Source organism: Orcinus orca, chromosome 1 (genome assembly GCF_937001465.1).
Source record: "Orcinus orca chromosome 1, mOrcOrc1.1, whole genome shotgun sequence".
Lineage (NCBI taxonomy): Eukaryota > Metazoa > Chordata > Mammalia > Artiodactyla > Delphinidae > Orcinus > Orcinus orca.
In genome coordinates this window covers 159,984,775-160,005,771 of record NC_064559.1, presented here as the reverse complement: position 1 = coordinate 160,005,771, position 20,997 = coordinate 159,984,775, and the positions used below count along the sequence as shown (strand labels likewise).

Below are 20,997 nucleotides of genomic sequence, written 5' to 3'. Positions count from 1 at the left end.
GAGTTTCAAGGGAAGGCCACTCAAAGGTGGGTGATTGATTCATTATGTATTGAACAAACATTTATGGAGCGCCTACTATAAGCCGCGCACTGTTGCGGGTTGAGGGGATAACCATGGTAAACTCTATGACAGCCCACACCATTCTAGCCTAGAAGCCAGGCATTTTGTTAATTGTTAGGGCCACAAAGAAAAAGAAGATAATTCTTGAGCCTCAGATAGAAGTTCAGAGTATTTGGGGAAGATAAATCACATGAATATAATCCAATACTATAAATAGTATAAAAGCAGAAGGTTGGAGCAGCTATTCTCCTTCTGCGTAGTCGACTCATTGACCGTCTGTCGTTTAGCTTCCTAGAATTCCATGTGTCAGTGACTCTTCCCTGAAAGGAGGGAGCTTGGAATAGGGGATGTGCGGGTGTGGATCAGGGAAAGCAGCTGAGGATCTGTGTACTGAGTAGTTGTGTTGACCTCCTTCCTCCAAGATCAGGTTTTCATTATTTCAACTCTGATTTTTACCTGTTTTTAGACTTACATGATTTCCAAAGACTTGGATTTTTTTCACCTTATTTTTCTAGTAAAGTTTTTCTTGAAAACTAGGAGCGAACAGAAGTGGTATCTCTCTGTCCTGTCCTGGCCTCTGTGTCGGTGTCTTTCTCTCTGTCTCTCACTGTAATTATGAATTCAGGTATTGCTACTTAAATATCTTAAAAGCTTTGATTTTGTGTGATGTTTTCATATCTTCTTAAATTGCATATTTTTCCTTTTATGCTTCTACTGGGATGACAGAACTCATTTTAGTATAAGAGGTCAGTGTTAATACTTTGAATGAAACAGACACTTTAACATAAAAAAACCCACAAAAACTGTATGAACAACCTGTTTTTTTAAGTGCTTGAATTTTCATGAAGGTTTTATACTAAAGTATATGTGCCCCAGTGCATGCCCCTTTTAAAAAGATTAAAAAGAAAAACTATGCATGCCAAAGAGTATCCTCATTTTGAGAAGAAACTATGAGATTCCTGATACGTTAATTCTTTTCAAACTTGAAAGGACAGTGTATTGAAGCATTTATGTTCTTTGGTATTTCAGGCTGACCACAATATAGATGTCAATACTGAAGAAGATGATGATGGGGAATTAGCCCTGTGGTCTCCTGAAGTCAAGATTGTTGAACTAATAAAAGATCATAAAGGCTTGGGATTCAGCATTTTGGATTACCAGGTATAAGAACCTGTTCAGAGCTTTTTGGAGCAATTAGTTTGTATTATAGTTATATGAAGTAGTAATTGTTTAAGACATCCACTGACTTAGGCAAAACTGAATTATTTGATGTATAATGCTACTGTCCAAAGGTGGGGTGTTATAATTTCCATTGTTACCATTACAATTGATAGCTCCCTTAGTGAATAAAATGATAGATGATGTAATAAGTGGACATAAGGGAAGGAATAGTTTTATACCCATGGATGCTTTTAGAGACTGGAACTTGATGAATTTTTTTATATGGAGGATTTTTTCCTCCAGCTTTATTGAGGTATATTTCACATACCATAAAGTTCACTCATTTAAAGCATACAGTTCGGTTGTTTTTAGTATATTTGGAGTTGTGCAACCATCACCACAGTCTAATTTAAGAACATTTTCATCACCCCAAAAAAGAAACCCCATACATATTAGCAGTCATTCCCAATTCTCACTCTCTTCTCCCTTCCATTAACGTGAGGGTTTTTATAGTTTTGCTTACCTATTAATCTCAATGAGTGTAACTGAGTAGAAATGTTCTTGGTGAAGTTTATATTTAATATAGAACATATAATGTTTATGTATTTATATGTACCCCAATTATAACTACGGTAAAGTTACTGATGCATTTGGTTTGGGGGTGGCAATGTGAAAGGTCACAGCAAGACATCTATATGTTATACCAGTTTACCAGTTAAAGTATTTTTAGACCATCTGACTATCATGGGGAATTAAAACTGTTGGCAAGAAATCTCTTCACTTTTAAGATGCATATTTTAATACATTAGTGCTGCCTAAAGACACTGTGGTTTAATAAAGCAAAATGTACTCTATCAAAGCACATAAAATGCCAAGTGATATAAAAATCAATTTTTTTTAATAAGGCAATCAGGAATATATTGAAAGAAAAATACTTTGAGCATTATGTAAGAACATTAAATTCCATATTTTGGCAGTGTGCTTTAAGATTACTGAAATAGATTATATCTATTTTATTTTTGCTGGCATATTTCTGTGCCAGATAACCCTCTTCGTTATTGGAAGTTCTCTTTGGAATATTATTGAATTATGAGTTGTTGATTCCAAAAAATGCATATTTTGGGAAATATCTTTTTCAAGAAATATTAATACTGTAAGATTCTGGAAGTTTATGTATTGGTTAATTATTAGGGCATATAAATATAAAGCAAATGGCACGTATTGATACTTTTTTTCCCTCTCCAGTGTTGCTCTATTACCTAGCACATAGTAGGTGATTGATAAACATTTGCAGAATGATTGAATAAAGTTTAGGTTAGCCAAAATTAATTGGGACTAAATGAACATATTCAATGGGTTTTTTTTGTTAACATGTTGAAAACTGGGATTTAGTTTAGAAAACACTTTTCAGATGTGGTTTTAGATATTCAGCTACATTTTCATTATCATTGGAATCTATATGTTTTTGCATTCTTATAAATATATCATAATGATTGCTCTTACCCTCTTAAAAAAACATTATCTGCAAGTTTTATATTTTGAATATTGCACATGTTAGAGAAGTGCTTCAGAAATTTAAAAGATAAACAAAAAGTTCAGTAAAAGATGGAAAGAAAAACTTGATAGTCTTTAACAGTGTAATCCCTGCTTAAGAGAAAAATTCCTTTATCAGTTCTGAGTTTTACACTTAAAAAAAATATATATATATATGCATTGTAACATACCTTTGGTTTTTTTTGGATCTTATTTTTATTTGTAAAATTCTAGATGTCCCCCTATCCCATCTTCCTCACAATCACCATCACACATACTGATGTTTATTTCTGCACAGATTATATGAAGTAATTTTGCTGCAAAAGAAGTGTTAGATATTCTTCTTGCTTTTGTGCTTCTTGGAGAACTGATAGAAAAAAACTTCATTTTCTAAATGCTACTTTGATTCACATTAAAGGACTCAGCTTATTTATTTCTGCAGCTAAACCTTGGAAGGAAAAACATTCAGTCTTAAACTGAATGTTTTTCTTAAGTCAATCTTAAATACACTTATAGTTGTACACAGCACGTTTTCACCATTTGTCAGTGGTATGTAGAACTGTTATCCCCGTGACATTTAGATGACACGTAAACACAATTTAAAATTTGGTTTTGGGCAAGTTAATTAATTGGTTATACCACCTCTTGTTGTAATTAGGTAATAAATTCTAAAGTTCAGAAATATTTTTTTCAAGGCCAGGTGAAGTTTTAGCAGAAGCCATGAAAGGCCACGTTCCTGGTTATTATTGAATTTGATGCTTCTTGTATGAATTTATTAGGCATCTGAATAGGGCTGATGCAGAGCTTCACGCTCACCCCCAAGCTTAGAATAGTTTGTATAAGAAGTGCTGTAGAAACATCTTAGCCACAGCGAAAAGATTTTAGTATAGTGGGAGAGTTTCCAGGTTATAAAGGACCTGTATTAGCAGTATTGAAGAGATTGAAAATTTACTTTGGTATTTTAATTTCAGTTAACCACTTTTCTCACTACTGAGTTTCTCTCTAGAAAAATAAGAACTCTGTCAAGAGCCTGACAGAATTATATACAATATATATTTTGTAGGTGCTTTTACAATTTCTTCATCTATAAAATGGGGATAATAATGTTTAGCTCAAAGGATTATTATGGTTTAAGTAAATTAACATGTAAAGAAGTGGGAAATGTTAGATTATTATGGAAATGTATTATTAGTAATAATCTAATTTAGAAAATAAACACAAAAAGTCTTGATATTGTCCTCAAAGATGGAGCCATACTACAATATGTTTGTGTTCTATCAATTTTTAACTAGTTAGATTAGGAAAATTAATAAGTAGATGCTTTTAATTAGTAGATGTTTAGTGAAGTCTAAATTTAATTGTAAAATTACGTTCTAAAATGCAGCCAACTCTTGATGAGCTATATGTGAATTAGCCATTTGTGGATTATTGGCCAGAAATTTGCTTTTTACGTAAATTGAGCCAAGCTTTAGGAAGAGATGAGTGAGAACATAAAGGATCTTGAATTGGCCACGGAATGATGGGATGGCAGTCTGGATAGGGGATTCAGTGATCCACCAGTGATGGAAATTGTGTAGTTGAGCAGAGAAAATAAGCAGGTCTCTGTACCTGCAATGAAAGAGCTGAACCTGATATACAGTTCTACAGCTCAGTCGTATGGCCAAAGAGGAATGTGTGGCAATTCATTTTCATGAAAGGCATTTTAAATAAATTGGGGCAAAGGAAGAGGAGAAAGCAACAGGGAAGACTTAGTAAATATGATTCAGGTTGTTAGTCTCATTAAGTTTTAGGGTGAAGTGATTGTAGCTTTTTTGGCTGTGATTTGAAAGGAGGTAGGATATTTGTTAGTCTCAACTGTGCCTAGGCATTGCTTCACGTCATGGCTCGTTAAAATCTGGCCCTGTAAGTATACCATATTAGAAGAGTCCTTGGTCACTGTAATGTCATGCCTTATAAGATCATGTCATAGAAAACAGAGATGTGCATAGTTTGTCAAAAGCGTGAATATTATGGCTTGTGTACTCTGTTTCTAAGCAATATAGAACTCTTCAGAAATTTGGTTATAAGTTTTATTAGTATAGTTTTTTGCCAGTTTCTAGGTATGATTACATACTGTGCCCTAGTTATCTTTGTCTTGATTCCCCATTATTTATATGTAATGTCTTTTTTCCTTGGAATATCACTAGTGCTCATATTGATACTAATCCTAATAGTAATCCAAATAATTAATACAAATCCAATAATAGCTAACATATAGTGAGTGTCTGCTGTTTGCTAGGCACTGTTCTAATTAATGTTTTCCTCACAAGAACCATATGAAATATGTACTATCATTATCCTCATTTTAGAAGTGAGGAACCTGAGGCACAGAGAGGTTAATTAACTCATCCAAATTCACACAGCTAGTATATGGCAGAAATAGAGTTTGAACTCAAGCAGTCAGCTGCCAGAATCTAGGCTTTTAACCACCACACATACTGCTTCTTTACTTATGAGTGGTATTTCCTTGGGTATTTTATTACAGTGAGTCCCTGTAATAAATTTATTGCAGCAGATCTTCCTGTTTTTTCAGCTTGCAGAACAATTTCATATCTTAAAGACAAGCTGCTAGATACTATCTCATTTTCAAATGCTTATATGAAAGTTTAGTAAGTATTAAAAATTAATATAGTTTGCTTATATGCACTGTTTAAGAGCTAGTGTTTATTGCTTTAAATGAAAATAATTACAAATTTGAGTCCTAAATTAGTGCAAGTAATTTGTTGTGGGCTAATGTTCAGTAATGAAGCAAGTATTAGGTAGTCTGATAGTCTGTAATTTTTAATTCCTACCAAAAAGCTTGAAATAAATTTGTAACTATGTGGATTTTACCTTCATTTGACCTTTTAAGTTAAACATCGCAAGTGGATATTTTCTGGTGTTTTGATTTATGTTGAACTTTGAATAACCCCTCATGATTATAATTCACTGGAAATGTTTAACGTTATCCAATTTTTGAACATTAGCCATGATATTGCCATTCTTGATACTTTTGAATTTCAGTGATTTAGCAGGTAAAATTTATTAACCAGTAATTCTCCTCCCTCCCACATCCCATTCCTCAGTTCTCTCCCTTCCCGATATGGGGACTGAACTCAATTTTTGTCAAAGCAGATATTTTTGAAAGGCTTTGGGTTTATCTCAGACACTGAGAGAGATAAAAATAGAAAGCATAATAGCACAGCCATTGAGAGGTGATTCATATATAAATACTCTTAGTAACACTTTAAAAAGCTGTTTGAAAGACCAAAGGCAAAAGATGGCTGATTAAAAATAATAGTGAAAATATTCCTCCCTATAAAAATTAACAGTGATGAATTTTTCTTAGAAGAAATGGGTTATAAAACTTAAATAGTATGAATATAAAAAATTGCAGTATTGCTGAGTCTTGGATATGTTATGCCTCAGTATTTGTGAGAAGAACCTAGTGTGCAGTTTCTGCCTGACTACTCTGTTAAATGGAATTCTCCTTAAAAGATTTTTAAACATCATATGAAGGGAGTGTATACGTTTCATGCATGTGGTTTGAGTTGGCTTTTTTCTTATCATATGTGCAACAGAATGACTTTCTGTGCACATTAGAAATGTTTTAAAAATAAGTAATATATACATAGGGCATAAAAATTCAAAGGTACATAATGGTATCCTGTGATGAGTATATCTACCTCTGACCATAATCCCTCATTTTTTATCTCCCAGATAAAAACTCCTGTTTTTCTTGTCTATCATCCCAGAGATATTTTATACAGACACGATTATATAAGTGGTAGTTTGCTGGTTGTTTATTTTTTAATACATAAATGGAATATGTCATACACGCTTTCAGCATATTGCTTTTTTCCCCTCAATTATATGTTCTTTCATTGTGGTATTTATAGAGCTATCTAGTTCTTTTTAATGACTGCATAGTATATTATTGTTGTTGTACAATAATTTATTTAACCAAGCTCCTGTACCCAGTTGGTGGGTATTTCAAGTGAGGCTGTATTGGATATCCTTGTCATACTCTTTTATAAAAAGGTGCGAATAAATCTTGTGATAACTTCCTAGAAGAGGAATTGCTCATCATCAAAAGAGCATTTATCTTTTAAATTTTGGTACATTTTTACCAAACTGCTTGCACATAAATGTTTGTGAGACTCATGTATTTAGACTACTTAAAATTGATGCCTTCTTATGTAATTTCCTTGTTTAGATACTTCTCCTGAAAAATAAAGTGTAAGTAAGTGCATAATTCATGGATTTGCTAATGGTTTTCCATGATATAGACAGATTAAGTGATAGCAATATACAACTATCAACTTTGTTTCAACTTTATATTGTCAGTAATTAATTTATTGACCTTTATAGTTAAGAGAGGGCATAAACTATTTATATTGAGACTATGATATTAGTGCCCCAAAATCTATTCCTATTTTTTCCACCAGTTTTAATCTTCTTTATCAGAAGATTGAGTTTAAAAATGGAAGAAATTAAGGACTCTAATTTTGCCACAAGATTTGAGATTTTGGGTGAATGCTACTATCATTATATAGTCTTTAGTAACTTGTGGAAGCCCAGTATCTTTACGTTCATGCCAACTGATTAGTTTATAGAATCTGGGATATAGAATTTGATAGGTATTGATATAGTTTTAACATGTAGTAGTACCTATATCATTAACATTATTAAGTTGGGTTCAGAATCTAAGATCTACAGGACAGTAATATATTGTAAGTTATGATATAGTTCCACTTTAATGCTCATGGGATCTCATAACATGGCCACCAGTATCTGTTCTTCGGGTTTTTTTCTTTTGTTGCTGCTTTTATCTTCTTCTTTTTCTTCTTCTTTTTTGTTTTAAAGGAGCTCTGGTTCCAGTTCATCCGTGTGTGATTAAGATATCGGTACTGAGCAAAATATAGTCAGTCTGCTACTAATGGCAGTATCCGTGTTCTTGGAAATGTATTCTGTACAAACCACACAGCTGCATTTAAAGGTCACTTTTGTTTAATGGAACTTGGGACTGATAAAGTCCCAATCTTTGCCCATCCCTGAATCCTATCCACATTTATTTTTATTAACATCAAAGTACTGTAAGCTCCAGTGCCAACTGGGCTGAAGATTTCTTTTCACAGAGGATTTGCTTCCTTTCCCTCTATGGGAAAGTTCTGTATCCTTTAAATCATTTTAAGCTGCTTCATTTGAAAAATAATTCTTAGTAGTGTGTTCATGGACTGGATTGATTGTGGCTACTGGGGAAATTCTCTCATGGCTGCAAGGTTGCTTTTCAAGCCTGCGAAGTGGGTGAATGAAGGGGGCCCGCTCCTGGTGTGTGGAGTTTGTAGGATGATGACTGACTTCCAAACACCGCGGTGCAGCAAGACTAAAGGCATCAGGAGACCAGAAGCCACTTAATAAGAGATCAAAGAGGCTGTGTGTATATCAGCTTGAAATCCAGATAGTACAGATCAAAAGCTCTCCTTAGCGAGGCAGCTGCAGGGGGATGATATTAGCAGGAGGCCTCAGAGATCTTAAGTCAGGCCTGATGTTGAACTTTGAGGGAATTTCATGGCTCCTCTGGAATACGAATTTGGCAAAAAAATCCCATTGTGTCTAATGGGGGGAGAGAGAGAATAGAGGGCAAGCGGCAAATGCTTGTCAGCCGGGTGGTGCTTTCTCCTAGGGTAGCTCTCCTTTTCACAAATGTTTCGTAAGGACTGTTTCTGCATCACACTAGAAGGCATTGCTGAGGAGGAGAGTCTGAAAATGATATATTTGTTATATTACCTTTAGTGAGTATTCCAGAGCTGGCCAAACAGTATATACTAGTGTTTGTGAAACGACCATGGAGAGCTAAAATATAGGCATAAAGGTGCTCAGGTATACTGCAATACCGGTACTTCTGTCTCTCCTATGAAATGCTCAGGATATTCCAGGAAGTTAGTGAATGTCAGGCCGGCTAGGCATCTGTCTCCCATGTAAGGAAAAACAGAACAATAACTTTTTTTTTTTTTTAATAAAAGGAGTTGGTCTAAAGAGGAAACAGTCTCCAGAGGTGTTTCATCACCCGTGTTCCTCTATCTCTAGGTGTGGGTGTGTTTTGAAAGTTCCCACTGGATTCTGGTGTCAGTGTTGAGAACCGTGCTAGTAAATGAAAGTCATAGCCCTTCCTAGAGTACGGCAGAAAGATGGAATCAGATCCACCGACAGGTATTGAGAGGCTGTTTTCCTAAGGCGTGGTTTTTTGTACAGTTCTGACCTGTTTGTGGGTGTCATTTGGAGCCAGGCAGTGATCCAGAGGGGCCCTGCTTTCCCCAGTGAGCGCCAGGAAGTGGTGTTGCCTCCTTCTGGTACCAAAGGCCTAATTTGTTAACGATGCATGAAAGGAGATTGGCTGCCTGATCTGGACACACCACTTTCTAGGGCTCAGGTTCCCCTTTCAGCTCTACCCTCTGTTTTATTTTAATCAGATATTTTGTTCACCAATATGGCACTTTGAACATAGAGTCAGAAAGGACCAGGATTTGCCTTCTGGCTGTGACACCCTACTTGGACTTTGGACAAGCCTATTAGTCTTTCTTATATAATAATCTCTAAAATAGAAATAATATTTTCCTTATAAAGTTATAAAGACTAAATAAAAGACGTATATAAATGCCCTTTTCTGGGCATAAAATAATGTGTTACTAGTTACTGAAAAATGATGATGATGATGATGATTTTTAAAAATAGAATCTGAGCACAGACTTGCTATACCTGTTATTCATTATTTCCTTCCAAAAAATTATTGTTCACTTGCGAGCTAGTATGCGGGATTAAAGATGAAAAGATATACTACCTTTCAAGTGTATATTTAACAAATGTATATTGGGCATCTTCTGTGTCAGGCACTGTTCCAGACACTGGGAATATAGCAATAAACAAAATAGACAATAGACCCTGTGTCCTCATGGAATTTAAATTCAATTCGGAGTAGAGAGACAGTGGATAAATAAGCATATGTTAAAATATAATAGATGAAACAGACTTGGGAACAACTCTCTATAATACATTATGATTTTAGCGGTGGTAGAAGTAAGACTACGAGATTTCGTGTTGATTGATTCTTAAGACCCAGAGAGTCCTGATGGGGAACTGAGGCATGACTTGCACACAAACAGGTAGTGGACATTCCAGGAACGGAAGTGTCCTGGAATTGATAACTTGGCCCTGATTTTATGTCTTGACTTTCTTTAGTAGCTGTGAACTGTTTAATATTAATCTAAGCTTTCATATTTTATTCCTTTTAATGAAAAATCCTTTGAGAAATTTTCGGTTCTAACATTTATAAAATATGACCACCATTTCCCATGATAATAATAGCTAGTAATTATGTACTGCTCACACACACTGGTTTAATTATCTCTACAACCTCATGAGGTAGGTCCTATAATCATCTTCATTTTATAGATGAGGAACCTGATGATAAGAGGTTAAGGAATTTGCTCAGGATTATCCAATTGTTAAGTAGTGGAACTGGGCTCCTAAGTCTGTGGTCACGTAGAGTGGAAGTACAGACCAGAAACAACACTGATTCTTCATAATTGTGGCTCTAGTGAAAGAGGATAAAAATTTCTGATTATCTTTCCAGAGAGAAACACTTACTACAGTTCTAAAAAATTTACTTCATATTTTCCTGAATCCTTATGGTCCCTTGCCTTAACCCCTCCCACCTAGTCAAAGCTCTGTAGAGACCTGATGGCCTTTTCACTGCCAGAGAGTAGAAACTATGTGTATTTTACCTTACATTTCCCAGCAGGACTCCTTAGCCTTTTTCCTGTGCAGTTTCAAAGCTGGAAAAGTTTTGTTCTGCATTTTGTGTGCTACGTATCACAGAGTATTCCTTGCCCTTTCAAGGATTGAAAAAAAAAAAAAAGTCACAGAATCTTTTCAGAAGAATGAAGCACGTCCTATGTCCTTGATGTGGCCGTGGTTGTCAGAGGAGTTTCCGGTGTAGAGATGGCTCCTGTCCCTTAGTGTCGGCTTTAAGGGGGAGTGAGAACTGAGGACACCATGCTGCTTTGAGCCTCTCTTCAGGTGCAGAGGCACGTATCTGGAGAGTAGAGGGTCAGCACTTCATTGTCATGTGTTAACACTTATGTGTAATATCAGGGATGGTTTAGCAATTGATAGCACTGTTGGTCTAAATTACACATGCTCAGTTGAATTAACTCCTCAAACACATATGTCCTATCAAATTCTTTTCCATTATCTTCATAGTAACAGAAACAGAAGGAGTAATAGCAAGAATAAGAGTAAAAGCACTTATGGAGTCATTACTATGGGCTTTCCAAGCACTTATCATGCCTTATCTCATTTAATGCTTTTAACAGCTTTACAAAATCTGTATTATTGTTATTTCCACTTACAATGAGAAACTCGAGTCTCAGAGATTAAACAACTTGAACAGTACCACTCAGCTGGTTTGTTTGTTTTTTTAATTCATTTTTGGCTGCATTGGGTCTTGGTCGTTGCACGTGGGCTTTCTCTAGTTGCGGTGAGCAGGGGCTACTCTTTATTACGGTGCACGTGCTTCTTATTGCGGTGGCTTCTCTTGTGGTGGAGCATGGGTTCTAGGCACGCAGGCTTCAGTAGTTGTGGCACAAGGGCTCGGTAGCTGTGGCTCGCGGGCTCTAGAGCACAGGCTCAGTAGTTGTGGCACACCGGCTCAGTTGCTCCGTGGCTTGTGGGATCTTCCCGGACCAGGGCTTGAACCCGTGTCCCCTGCGTTGGCAGGCAGATTCTCAACCACTGCGCCACCAGGGAACTCGCTCAGCTGGTATTTGTAACTGTTTAGCTTAAGTTGAGAGTGATTTCTTTGGAAAATTAAAATAAATTCCAGAACTAATATTTAAAAAGCTTTTAAAAGTTTTGTGTGTCTATACTTTCCTTGCATCATCATAATAACTTTCAACTAACATAGTTTTTTTCTGGAAGATAATGGGATATTTCTTATTTATAAATTCATTTTCTTCTTACAATTTTTTTGGGTAAAATACACATAACACAGAATTTACCATCTTAATTTTTAAGTGCATAGTTTGGTCGTGTTGGGTATATTCACATTTCAACTAATGTAATTTTAATAGAGAGTGTGACTTTGTCCTTGAGTACTACCATCAGCCTGATGGAACCCCAGCCATTTCAGCCAGGTGATGGGACTTTGAGATAAAGGACAATTGTGTGGTTTGTTTTGTTTTGTTTTCCTCACAACTAGCGAAAGTCCTGGGCCAGGAGTGAACAGTAAGTACGTAAACAATTACAGCATGACATAAAATTTTCAGGAGATGAAACATCCAAAGATAATGTTTAGTATCCAAGGAGAATGTCAACTAGGAGACTAGAAGGGGATGAGAGAAAGTCGTGGGCCTGTGCTTGAACCAATTATATTATTATGATGTTTAAAATAGATTTTTAAAGTATGAAATTATACAGAATAAAATTATGTGCAAGCTTATGTATTTTTTCCTCCATTTTAGACTATATTTTGATCTTTTAGCAAGTTTCTCTGTGCACCTTTTATTCCATTGTACTTTTAAAATTTTATTTATTTAAATTTATTTATTTTTGGCTGTGTTGGGTCTTCATTGCTGTGCATGGGCTTTTCTAGTTGCGGCGAGCGGGGGTACTCTGTTGTGGTGTGCAGGCTTCTCATTGTAGTGGCTTCTCTCGTTGTGGAGCACGGGCTCTAGGCGTGCAGGCTTCAGTAGTTGTGGCATGTGGGCTCAGTAGTTGTGGCTCGTGGGCTCTAAAGCACAGGCTCAGTAGTTGTGGCATGGGCTTAGTTGCTCCACGGCATGTGGGATCTTCCCGGACCAGGGCTCGAGCCTGTGTCCCCTGCATTGGCAGGTGGGTTCTTAACCACTGTGCCACCAGGAAAGCCCTCCATTGCACCTTTAATTGTCTTGTGTGCTGTACTTACTGTGCTACTCAGAGACTGTTTCATTCTATGTATGATGTGTGGAAAAATCTATTCTTAATGTCTGATAGTATTAAGGAAGTAATAAGACACAAGGAGCCAGGAACCATATCAGTTCAATTTATCTTGAGTGCACTGAAAGTATTTTGTGGGCACTTACTTTGAACGTGATGGTGTTGTGGTACTTGGTATGATTTGTGTAAAACTTGGCTATATTATAAAATAGTAAAAAATGGGGTTAGATTCTGATAAGATAGCTTAGTCATTATTCATTAGAATCATTTACTTATTGCCTTGCATTCACTATAAATACATTTATTTCTCTTTCCTAAAAGTAAATGCTTAGCTTGTTGGTCAAATCAGAAGATGGTGTTTTAGTATAAATAATTACATCCTGCATTCTTAAACCAGAACTATTCTAGTGATTTAAATTCAAGTAATAGTCTCTGACTTGTCTTTGTTGCTGTCTAAAAATGGCAAAAAAAAGTTGTTTTAATATTCCTTTCATGAAAAAGAGTACATGTATATATTTTGTAATATCTTTTGTTTTGATGGTAGAATACTCAGAAGTTAGATACTGTGTAGTTAGTGGCATTTTTATGAGTTCTTAAAAGACATCACTAACTAAAATTATACCATGTTTGTGACCAAAGTGTAGTCTTTTTCATTGCTGATGCTGTGTTTTGAATTAACTTCTGTCATTCCCTACTTTTTATAGTGGTTTTGTGAATGTTTTGGTAGAAATTAATGACAAATTTGACTCAAGATACTCTGTCAAATTTAGTTACAGAATTTTGGAGTTAGGGGAACAGATCACAACTGTCATGTATCCAACTTTCTCATTTTACAACTGAAGAAACTGACTCAGAAAAATGAAGAACTTGTGAAACTGTACAGAGTCAGGCTGGGGGCTCAAAACTTGTTCCTTGACTTCTAATCGACACCCATCCTACCACTAGTGGATTGAATGGCTGTCTTCCTTGTCTCTCTCTCTTATGTATATTTTCTTCTTTTTAGAAAAATCTTTGGATTCCTGTTTTCTGACTGACATCGTTCACAGTGGACATTTTAATTCATGCCAGCTGTGCATCAGTCCTTCTGCAGATCATTGTTTTTTCCTTAAGATGTGTACGTCTCTGTGTGTGTGTGTGTAAAAGAACATTTGCTTTGCTCTTCTTTGTACTCAATTCCTTCTTCTGCCTACCTCCAGGATGAAATAGCTAGCTGTCTCCCTTTTAAACTTAATGGTTTCTTTCTGTGCTCTCCATTTCAGTAACTTCCTTGGGATCTTATTTTAAAAATTATTTAGCTGTTAATTCATTTAGATTTTAACTTACTACTCTTTAGTTCAAAAAGTAATTGCCACATTTAAGAGTATACTCTTCAAACCTAGAACAAATTCATAGAGACAGAAAGCAAAATAGTCGTTGGGGGGAAATGGGGACTCACTTAATGAATACAGAGTTTCAGTATGGGAGGATGAAAAATTTCTGCAGATGAATAGTGAAATGGGGGAATTCCCTGGCAGTCCAGCAGTTAGGACTTGGCGCTTTCTCTGCGGTGGCCTGGGTTCAATCCCTGGTCGGGGAACTAAGATCCCGCAAGCTGTGCAGCGCAGCCAAAAAAAAAAAAAAAAAAAAGTGGTGACGGTAGTACAACAATGTGAATGTACTTGCCACTGAACTGTACGCTTAAAAATGGTTAAAATGTAATAAGAACCTGCTGTATAAAAAATAAAATAAAATTCAAAAATACATGGTTAAAATGGTAAGTTTTGTTATATTGGGCTCTTTGCTGCTTTCATAGTTTTCTCTCAGTTGACCATTGTTCAGTTGGAGCCATTCTCTTATCAAATAGTATGTGCTAGCTGCCTCATGTTGTCCAGAAATTTATGTACATCTTTCAAATTATCTTTGAAACATAATTCCTCACACTAATGTGAATAACTGTTTGTGGAGTGAAGCTCAGTAGCCCAGTTCTGTACTAATGTCACCACAACATTGAATTCATTGGTTAGGAGATCTGATTTGTAGAGCGCTTTCTGTTTCACAGTTGTTTTAAGTTGTTTTTCTAGTCATTCTTTGGAATCATTTCACTTTGGGGAAGGACTCCTGCGATACAGGAGAGCAGGTATTTTGGTGTGGTGAGCTGTCTAACAGCACAGAACCTTAATGACATAGAATTAAGGCTGTATGAATGAATCGTATTTCCTCTCATGAGTTTACTGTAGGCCAACTTTGTTTTATTGTACTCACTTGTCAATAAGTGTCAACATTATCAAAGGTAAATAATTTGTACCCAAGTTTTTATCTGAAATAAACTATTGCCATCTCTTTGCCATTGTGGTCACTACATTCTTATTCCATTATTTTTTTTAAAGTGAAAATAAGCCTTTTTAAAAATTTAATTAATTTATTAAAAATTTTTTTTTGGCTGCATTGGGTCTTCATTGTTGCGTGTGGGCTTTCTCTAGTTGCTGCAGGCAGGGACTTCTCTTCGTTGTGGTACACGGGTTTCTCATTGTGGTGGCTTCTCTTGTTGCGGAGCATGGGCTCTTGGCACTTGGGCTTCAGTAGTTGTGGCTTGTGGACTCTAGAGTGCAGGCTCAGTAGTTGTGGCGCATGGGCTTAGTTGCTCCGAGGCATGTGGGATCTTCCTGGACCAGGGATCGAACCCGTGTCCCCTGCGTTGGCAGGTGGATTCTTAACCACTGCGCCACCAGGGAAGTCCTCTTATTCCATTATTTAATGTTTTTAAAAGTTTGGGTGATAGAATAGATTTTTAAAACAAGAACAACCCAAAAGTTATTCTTTATTTTATTTTTTTGTTTGTCTTTATTTTTTTAAATTTTAGTTTTAAAAATTTTTTATCTTTATTTTTATTTTTTGGCTGTGCCATGTGGCATGCGGGATCTTAGTTCCCTGACCAGGGATTGAACCCACACCCCCTGTAGTGGAAGCGTGGAGTCTTAACCACCGGACCGCCAGGGAAGTCCCAGTTATCCTTTATTTTGAATCATGTAGTCAAGTCCTTGTAACACCTTGATTTTTGTTTTCCTTTATTGGAGTAATACTGCAAACATATAAATGTTGAATGTCAGAATTGTCCTTGGTGTATGTCTCATATTCCTCTTATTTTAAAAAATGCCTTTTACTGAGGCATTGGCCAGTTTATTAAATGTGAGCACTTCATTTCCTCTGTCTCCTCTTTATGTAGCACTTTCTGCTTCATGCCTTTCCACTGAGTTTGCCATGGTTGCTTACCTGTATTTGTAGTTTTAGTTTTGGAGCAGCTTTGAGACTAGAGCTCTCTACGTCTTCTGGTTGATATCCTTGCCTCTGAGAGAGCCCAGTTTCAATTGAACCACCTCTCTGCCCCAGGTGACACCGCTGTACCGTGCTTTAGTTTATGTGAACCCTCGTCTCTTTGGTCTGTGGGAATGTACACAAATATTCATATAATACATTTTATAGACACTTCTGAACTTTGAATTCCATCCATTTGGGAATAAGGATTGTCACATGTTTGTATGTGTTCATGTGAAGGTGTCTAAAGGACACCAAAGGAATGGATTCTTGAGAACGTTAAGTGTAAATTAAAACCTGGCAAACAAATGCATGTTTTAGCTGTCCATGGAGGCACGCTGCACATTCTGTTCTAACTTTCATCAACTAGGTACCAACATATAAACCTCTAGTGGCCAAGTGTGGTACTTTAGGGACTCAGTTTTATACACTTTGGCAAGGTAATAAATATATATTCTAACAATTTGCCTTCTTTCAACATTCATTCATTTAGCAAATACCTTAAGAAGCTGCATGACATAGTGGCTAACAGCATGAACTCTGGGGCTTAACTGGCTGGTTTAAATTCTGGTTGTACTACTTATCAACTGTGTGTTTTGGTTAAGTTATTTAATTTTCCTCTGCCTTAGTTTTCTCATCTGGAAATTAGGGATAATAATGGAACCTACCTCATGTTGGTGTGAGGATTAATTAAATAGGTTCAATGAAATAAGATATTTAGATCATGCCTGGCATGGCAAGACCTCAGTAAGTGTTAACAGTTGTTGTTGTTATTCACATATGATGGGATGTAGCCTTTGCCTTATAGCTGTACTTATAGTCCAGCAAGGAGAGAGAACCTGAATAGATTCAGTCATTTGATATTTCAGCTATTATTCAGTCCCTTCTCTGTGGCAGGCACTGTAGTCGGCCCTGGAAATAAAGTAGCAAATAAGCAAACATATCCTTGCTCTCATGAAGCTTAGTTTTAGTAGGGAAGATGGTTAAAATAATTTCAGTAGAATGTCAAAAGAGTTGTAATAGGAAAAATGCAACATTGCTGTGTATACATCTAGCAGGAGGGCCTAACTTATTCTAAAAGGTCAAGGACAGTGAGGAAACTATATTATGACAAATGCTATAATGGAAGGTCTTTTTTTAGGTTTAGAGATAACCACAGAGTAGGAAGTGCTTGAGTCTTCTTCGGGAAGTGAGGGAAAACTTCTCATTGGAGGAAACATGTGAGTTGACTCTGGTGGCAAAGATACAGATAAGTGGCAGGAAGAACATTCCTGGCAGATGGAATGGTTTGTAGACTATCGTGAAGCATACCAAAGCCTTCCACAGTCCTGAACTTCAGTAGTTCTGGATTGTTGGGACAATGTGTGGGGCAGATTGGGGGTGAGCAGTGGTACATGTGGGAAGAGCAAGGGGAGATGAGACTAAACTGCAGATCTGAAGGAATTTTTCTGCCAAAGAGCACTTTATCGTGAAGGCAGTGGGTGTCACTGAAATATTTTATGCAGGGGAGGAATTGCAATCCCATTTTTATCTTTAAAAATCATTATTTTCTCTCTGTAGACAATAGACTGAAGAGGGTAAGATTGGAGACAGGTAGACCTTTGGGAAGACTGAAGCAGTTGCATAGGAGAGAAATAATGAGGCAGGAATGGAGAGAAAGGATCGGATAGAAGAGACAGAAGGGCAGTTGACATGCCTTAGCCAGCAACCCAGTGAAAAGGTGAGAGAGAGCGAGTGAGTGCTTGGGTGTATGGCAGTGCCACTCAGGGACTATGGGAGGAGAGAAGTCTGTTTGTCACCTTGGATTTCCCCCAACATTGAAACTTCCTGTGTTTATAATAACTATCAAACATTAGTATCACTTCAAGAGACCTCAAAAATCCTCATATGAGCTTTTCTTCAGGCACTTTATTCACCTGTGAGACAGAGCAGTTCGATTGGTTCTCTTCGGATTTCATAGCTAAGTAGCGAGGAGAATTCAGGTTTAGAGCTCCTGTCTTCCCACGTAGCATTCTGATGAAAGTTGACCGTGCCTAATTGATTGTAGGAGTTTTTAAGAGCTATAGGGAATGACTTTCATAAATGGTTGAGTTAAAGCAGACATACAGGATACTGTTAGAACATGTGTAAGAATATAAGGATTTTGAATAAATAGGAAAAAACATCTTTCAGAAGAGGAGAATGGCTTGAATAGTAAAAGATGATATATCTTGTGTTCTGTGGTTGGTATTTAGTACCCCCTGTTGGCTGTTTAGTCTAAAACAACATCTTGATTCTTGAATACAATGTTCCTTACAGTGTTGTTTACCAAAACAAGAAAAATTAGAGATTTTAAAATTATGGTAAAAGTTGATAAAAACTGATGGGGACTTGTAAAAATCTGGATAGGGTCTAGAAGTTGGGTAGAGGTCTCGAGAAATATCTTTATAACATTTTGTTGGATTTAACATGGGTATGATATTATAGACTACATTTTCAGAAAACAGACTTTTCTGATGAGAAGCAGCCTGGTTTTTAAGTATGTTGTATGTGGCAAAGCCTCAAGAATAGTAGCCGCCCTGGTAGGCAGTAGCAGCTGCTGTTCTTCCATAGGGTGGCTACTACATGTGACGACCATGAAAGGAAATGACGGTTACTCATTAAAGCAACTCCATTTAGCTACGTGAGAGATTACCTGGTCAGAAAAGTCATCATAGAAAATGCAGTGGTAATTATCCATAATGGGGTATCTTCAGTAGTGGGTGGTTTGTCTTTTTTTAAGTGACAAAGAAGCGGCCGTTGGCTTCTTTCCTCCAGGAAAAGGGATGGTAGATTGGATTTAGTGTTTAGAATAACTAGGAAGCCCAAGCCTGAATACATTTTAGTAAGCAGGCACACCTGGTACTAGTTTGTGGTCTAAAGAAGGTTGCATTTTGTATAAATAAATGCTCACCATGATTTTTCTATAATAAGGGAAATCTATTAATCTATTTTCTATTTCCATTATTTCCTGGTAATCTTTCTTCGAAATGTTTCTAATTATCATTTCAACTGGTTGCATTTTGAAAACCAATTCACTATTTATTTGGGTAAAAAATAGTACTTTTTGCTTCGGTGTTATATGAAACTGCAGAGATGGCTCACACCCACCCAGTGAAATCATTTATTTGCTTTTGGTGTATTTCACTGTTGCAGTTTTCTCTAAGAAAGTTTAGTAATTACTAATATGAAGTAATGCTAGCTGCTTTCTGTGTATTTCATGAAGGGAATAAGCTATTTTATAGTTTCCCTTCCCCCCCAATAAAAAAGCCTTCCATCAGAACCTGACAGCCTAAATGAAGGACATAATTGTACAGCTTATTTATTAGTGTGTCAAACTTCAAATGTAATGGTTTCATATTTCAGAATGAAAAAGTGTGTTGTGATTCATGGTTGCTGGTGACAAAATAGACAGCTCTTTTATATTACTGCACTGATCGCTGCTGATATCCCACTGTACTCTTTTTTTTTTGGGGGGGGGGTCCCTTATTGTTCTCTTCCTATGCAATAGCTCCCTCTACTTGAAAATATTGGTGTAATTATAGTTTAACACGGTACTTTATTAGTGAGTTCCCATGACTGTTTTTACTTTCAATCCTCTTTATTAGTATGTGGTGTTATTACAACAGAGCATGTTAGAAATTTACCAAGAATCTCTTGACTTGGTAGTGGAAAAGCAAGATTTAGCTAAGGAAAGTAAAATAAGTTGTTTGAAGGCATTTTTCAAGGAATTTGCTCTATAGCCTTTGTTGATTTAAATATGGTATATTTGGTTAAGATTCCATGCAGTATTGAAAATAAGCCTTGATGTCTACAACATAGAGGTATAGAAAACTGCAGCAGAAACCTTCAAAAGAACCATCAGCCACTTCAAACAGACATAGCCTGGAACTTGGCAAATTCTCACTTTACTAATTCCAACGTCTTACCATTCTAACACAAAACGTGGTAGTTTCTACTTTCTCAGGAAGGGTTTAATAGAAACTAACAGTAGTAGAATCTCATGCTACTACATTTTGCCTTTATGGAACAGTATGTACATAATGAAACAGTAGGAGCAAAATAGACAAACCAAGCGAGTGACGTTAAGGGTGAGATTTATTTTTTTTCTCTCCCTTACGAAGTTTGAGGTTTAGTAATTGTATCATATACCTCCACCATTAGGACAAATAAGAGATTCTACTCAACCATAACATTTCCACATGGATGTTTCTTTTCCATTCATAACTCTTTATTTCCAATTTGTTCTGATTATTATTATGGTGCAGAGCACAATGGTTAAGAGGAGGGCTTAGGAGCCAGACTGAGTTTGAATCCTGGCTCTGCCACTCACCAGCTGGGTGATCTTGGCAAGTTTCCTTAACTTTCTGACCTTCAGCTTCCTCATTTGTAAAATACAGACAATAAATCTACCCACATCCTGGAATTTGTTGTAAGGATTAGCTGAATTACTGATTGTCAAGCACTTAGAACAGAGCCTGACACATCGTAAGTGCTATATATCAGTGTTTGGTGAATAAAATAAAAAATAATAGTGTGGCTATAAATTGGTTTTTATTAGCCAAATGTATTTATAGAGTGTCAGTGTTATCTTCCGTGCTTAATGAAGAGAAATATGGGGCCCTCCCAGTGGGTGAGAGGGATTTGCACAATGATTTTGTTCATGAATTAATACTCAGTTCCTCTGTATTAGAATAATTCTCACCTAGGGGTACCTATACCATGTCATAATTTTAGGTTATGTTATTTTTAAACATACTTTTTAAAGGCAGTGGTATATGCCATGGTTTCCATGTCTTTTTGGAACTTAAGTGATTTAGCAAGAAGATTTTATACAGGTGAAATGCCTAAGAATGCAGTATCATTTCCTATCGTACACTGCTTTTGGAGCCTACTTATTGCCCAAGCGCAATAATAGATGGGCTTGTCTTTGGTCCATAG

At 36.4% G+C, this 20,997-nt stretch overlaps 1 protein-coding gene across 24 annotated transcripts in view; it reads left to right on the top strand.

Moving 5' to 3' along the window:
• PATJ (PATJ crumbs cell polarity complex component) overlaps window positions 1–20,997 on the top strand; it is a 405,040-nt gene that overhangs the window by 90,789 nt on the left and 293,254 nt on the right. For all 24 annotated transcript variants that reach the window (XM_049696976.1, XM_049696961.1, XM_049696921.1 and 21 more), the window contains one exon: window positions 1,090–1,221. In XM_049696976.1, the coding sequence (XP_049552933.1) occupies window positions 1,090–1,221 (132 nt within the window). The remainder of the gene's footprint in view (window positions 1–1,089; window positions 1,222–20,997) is intronic.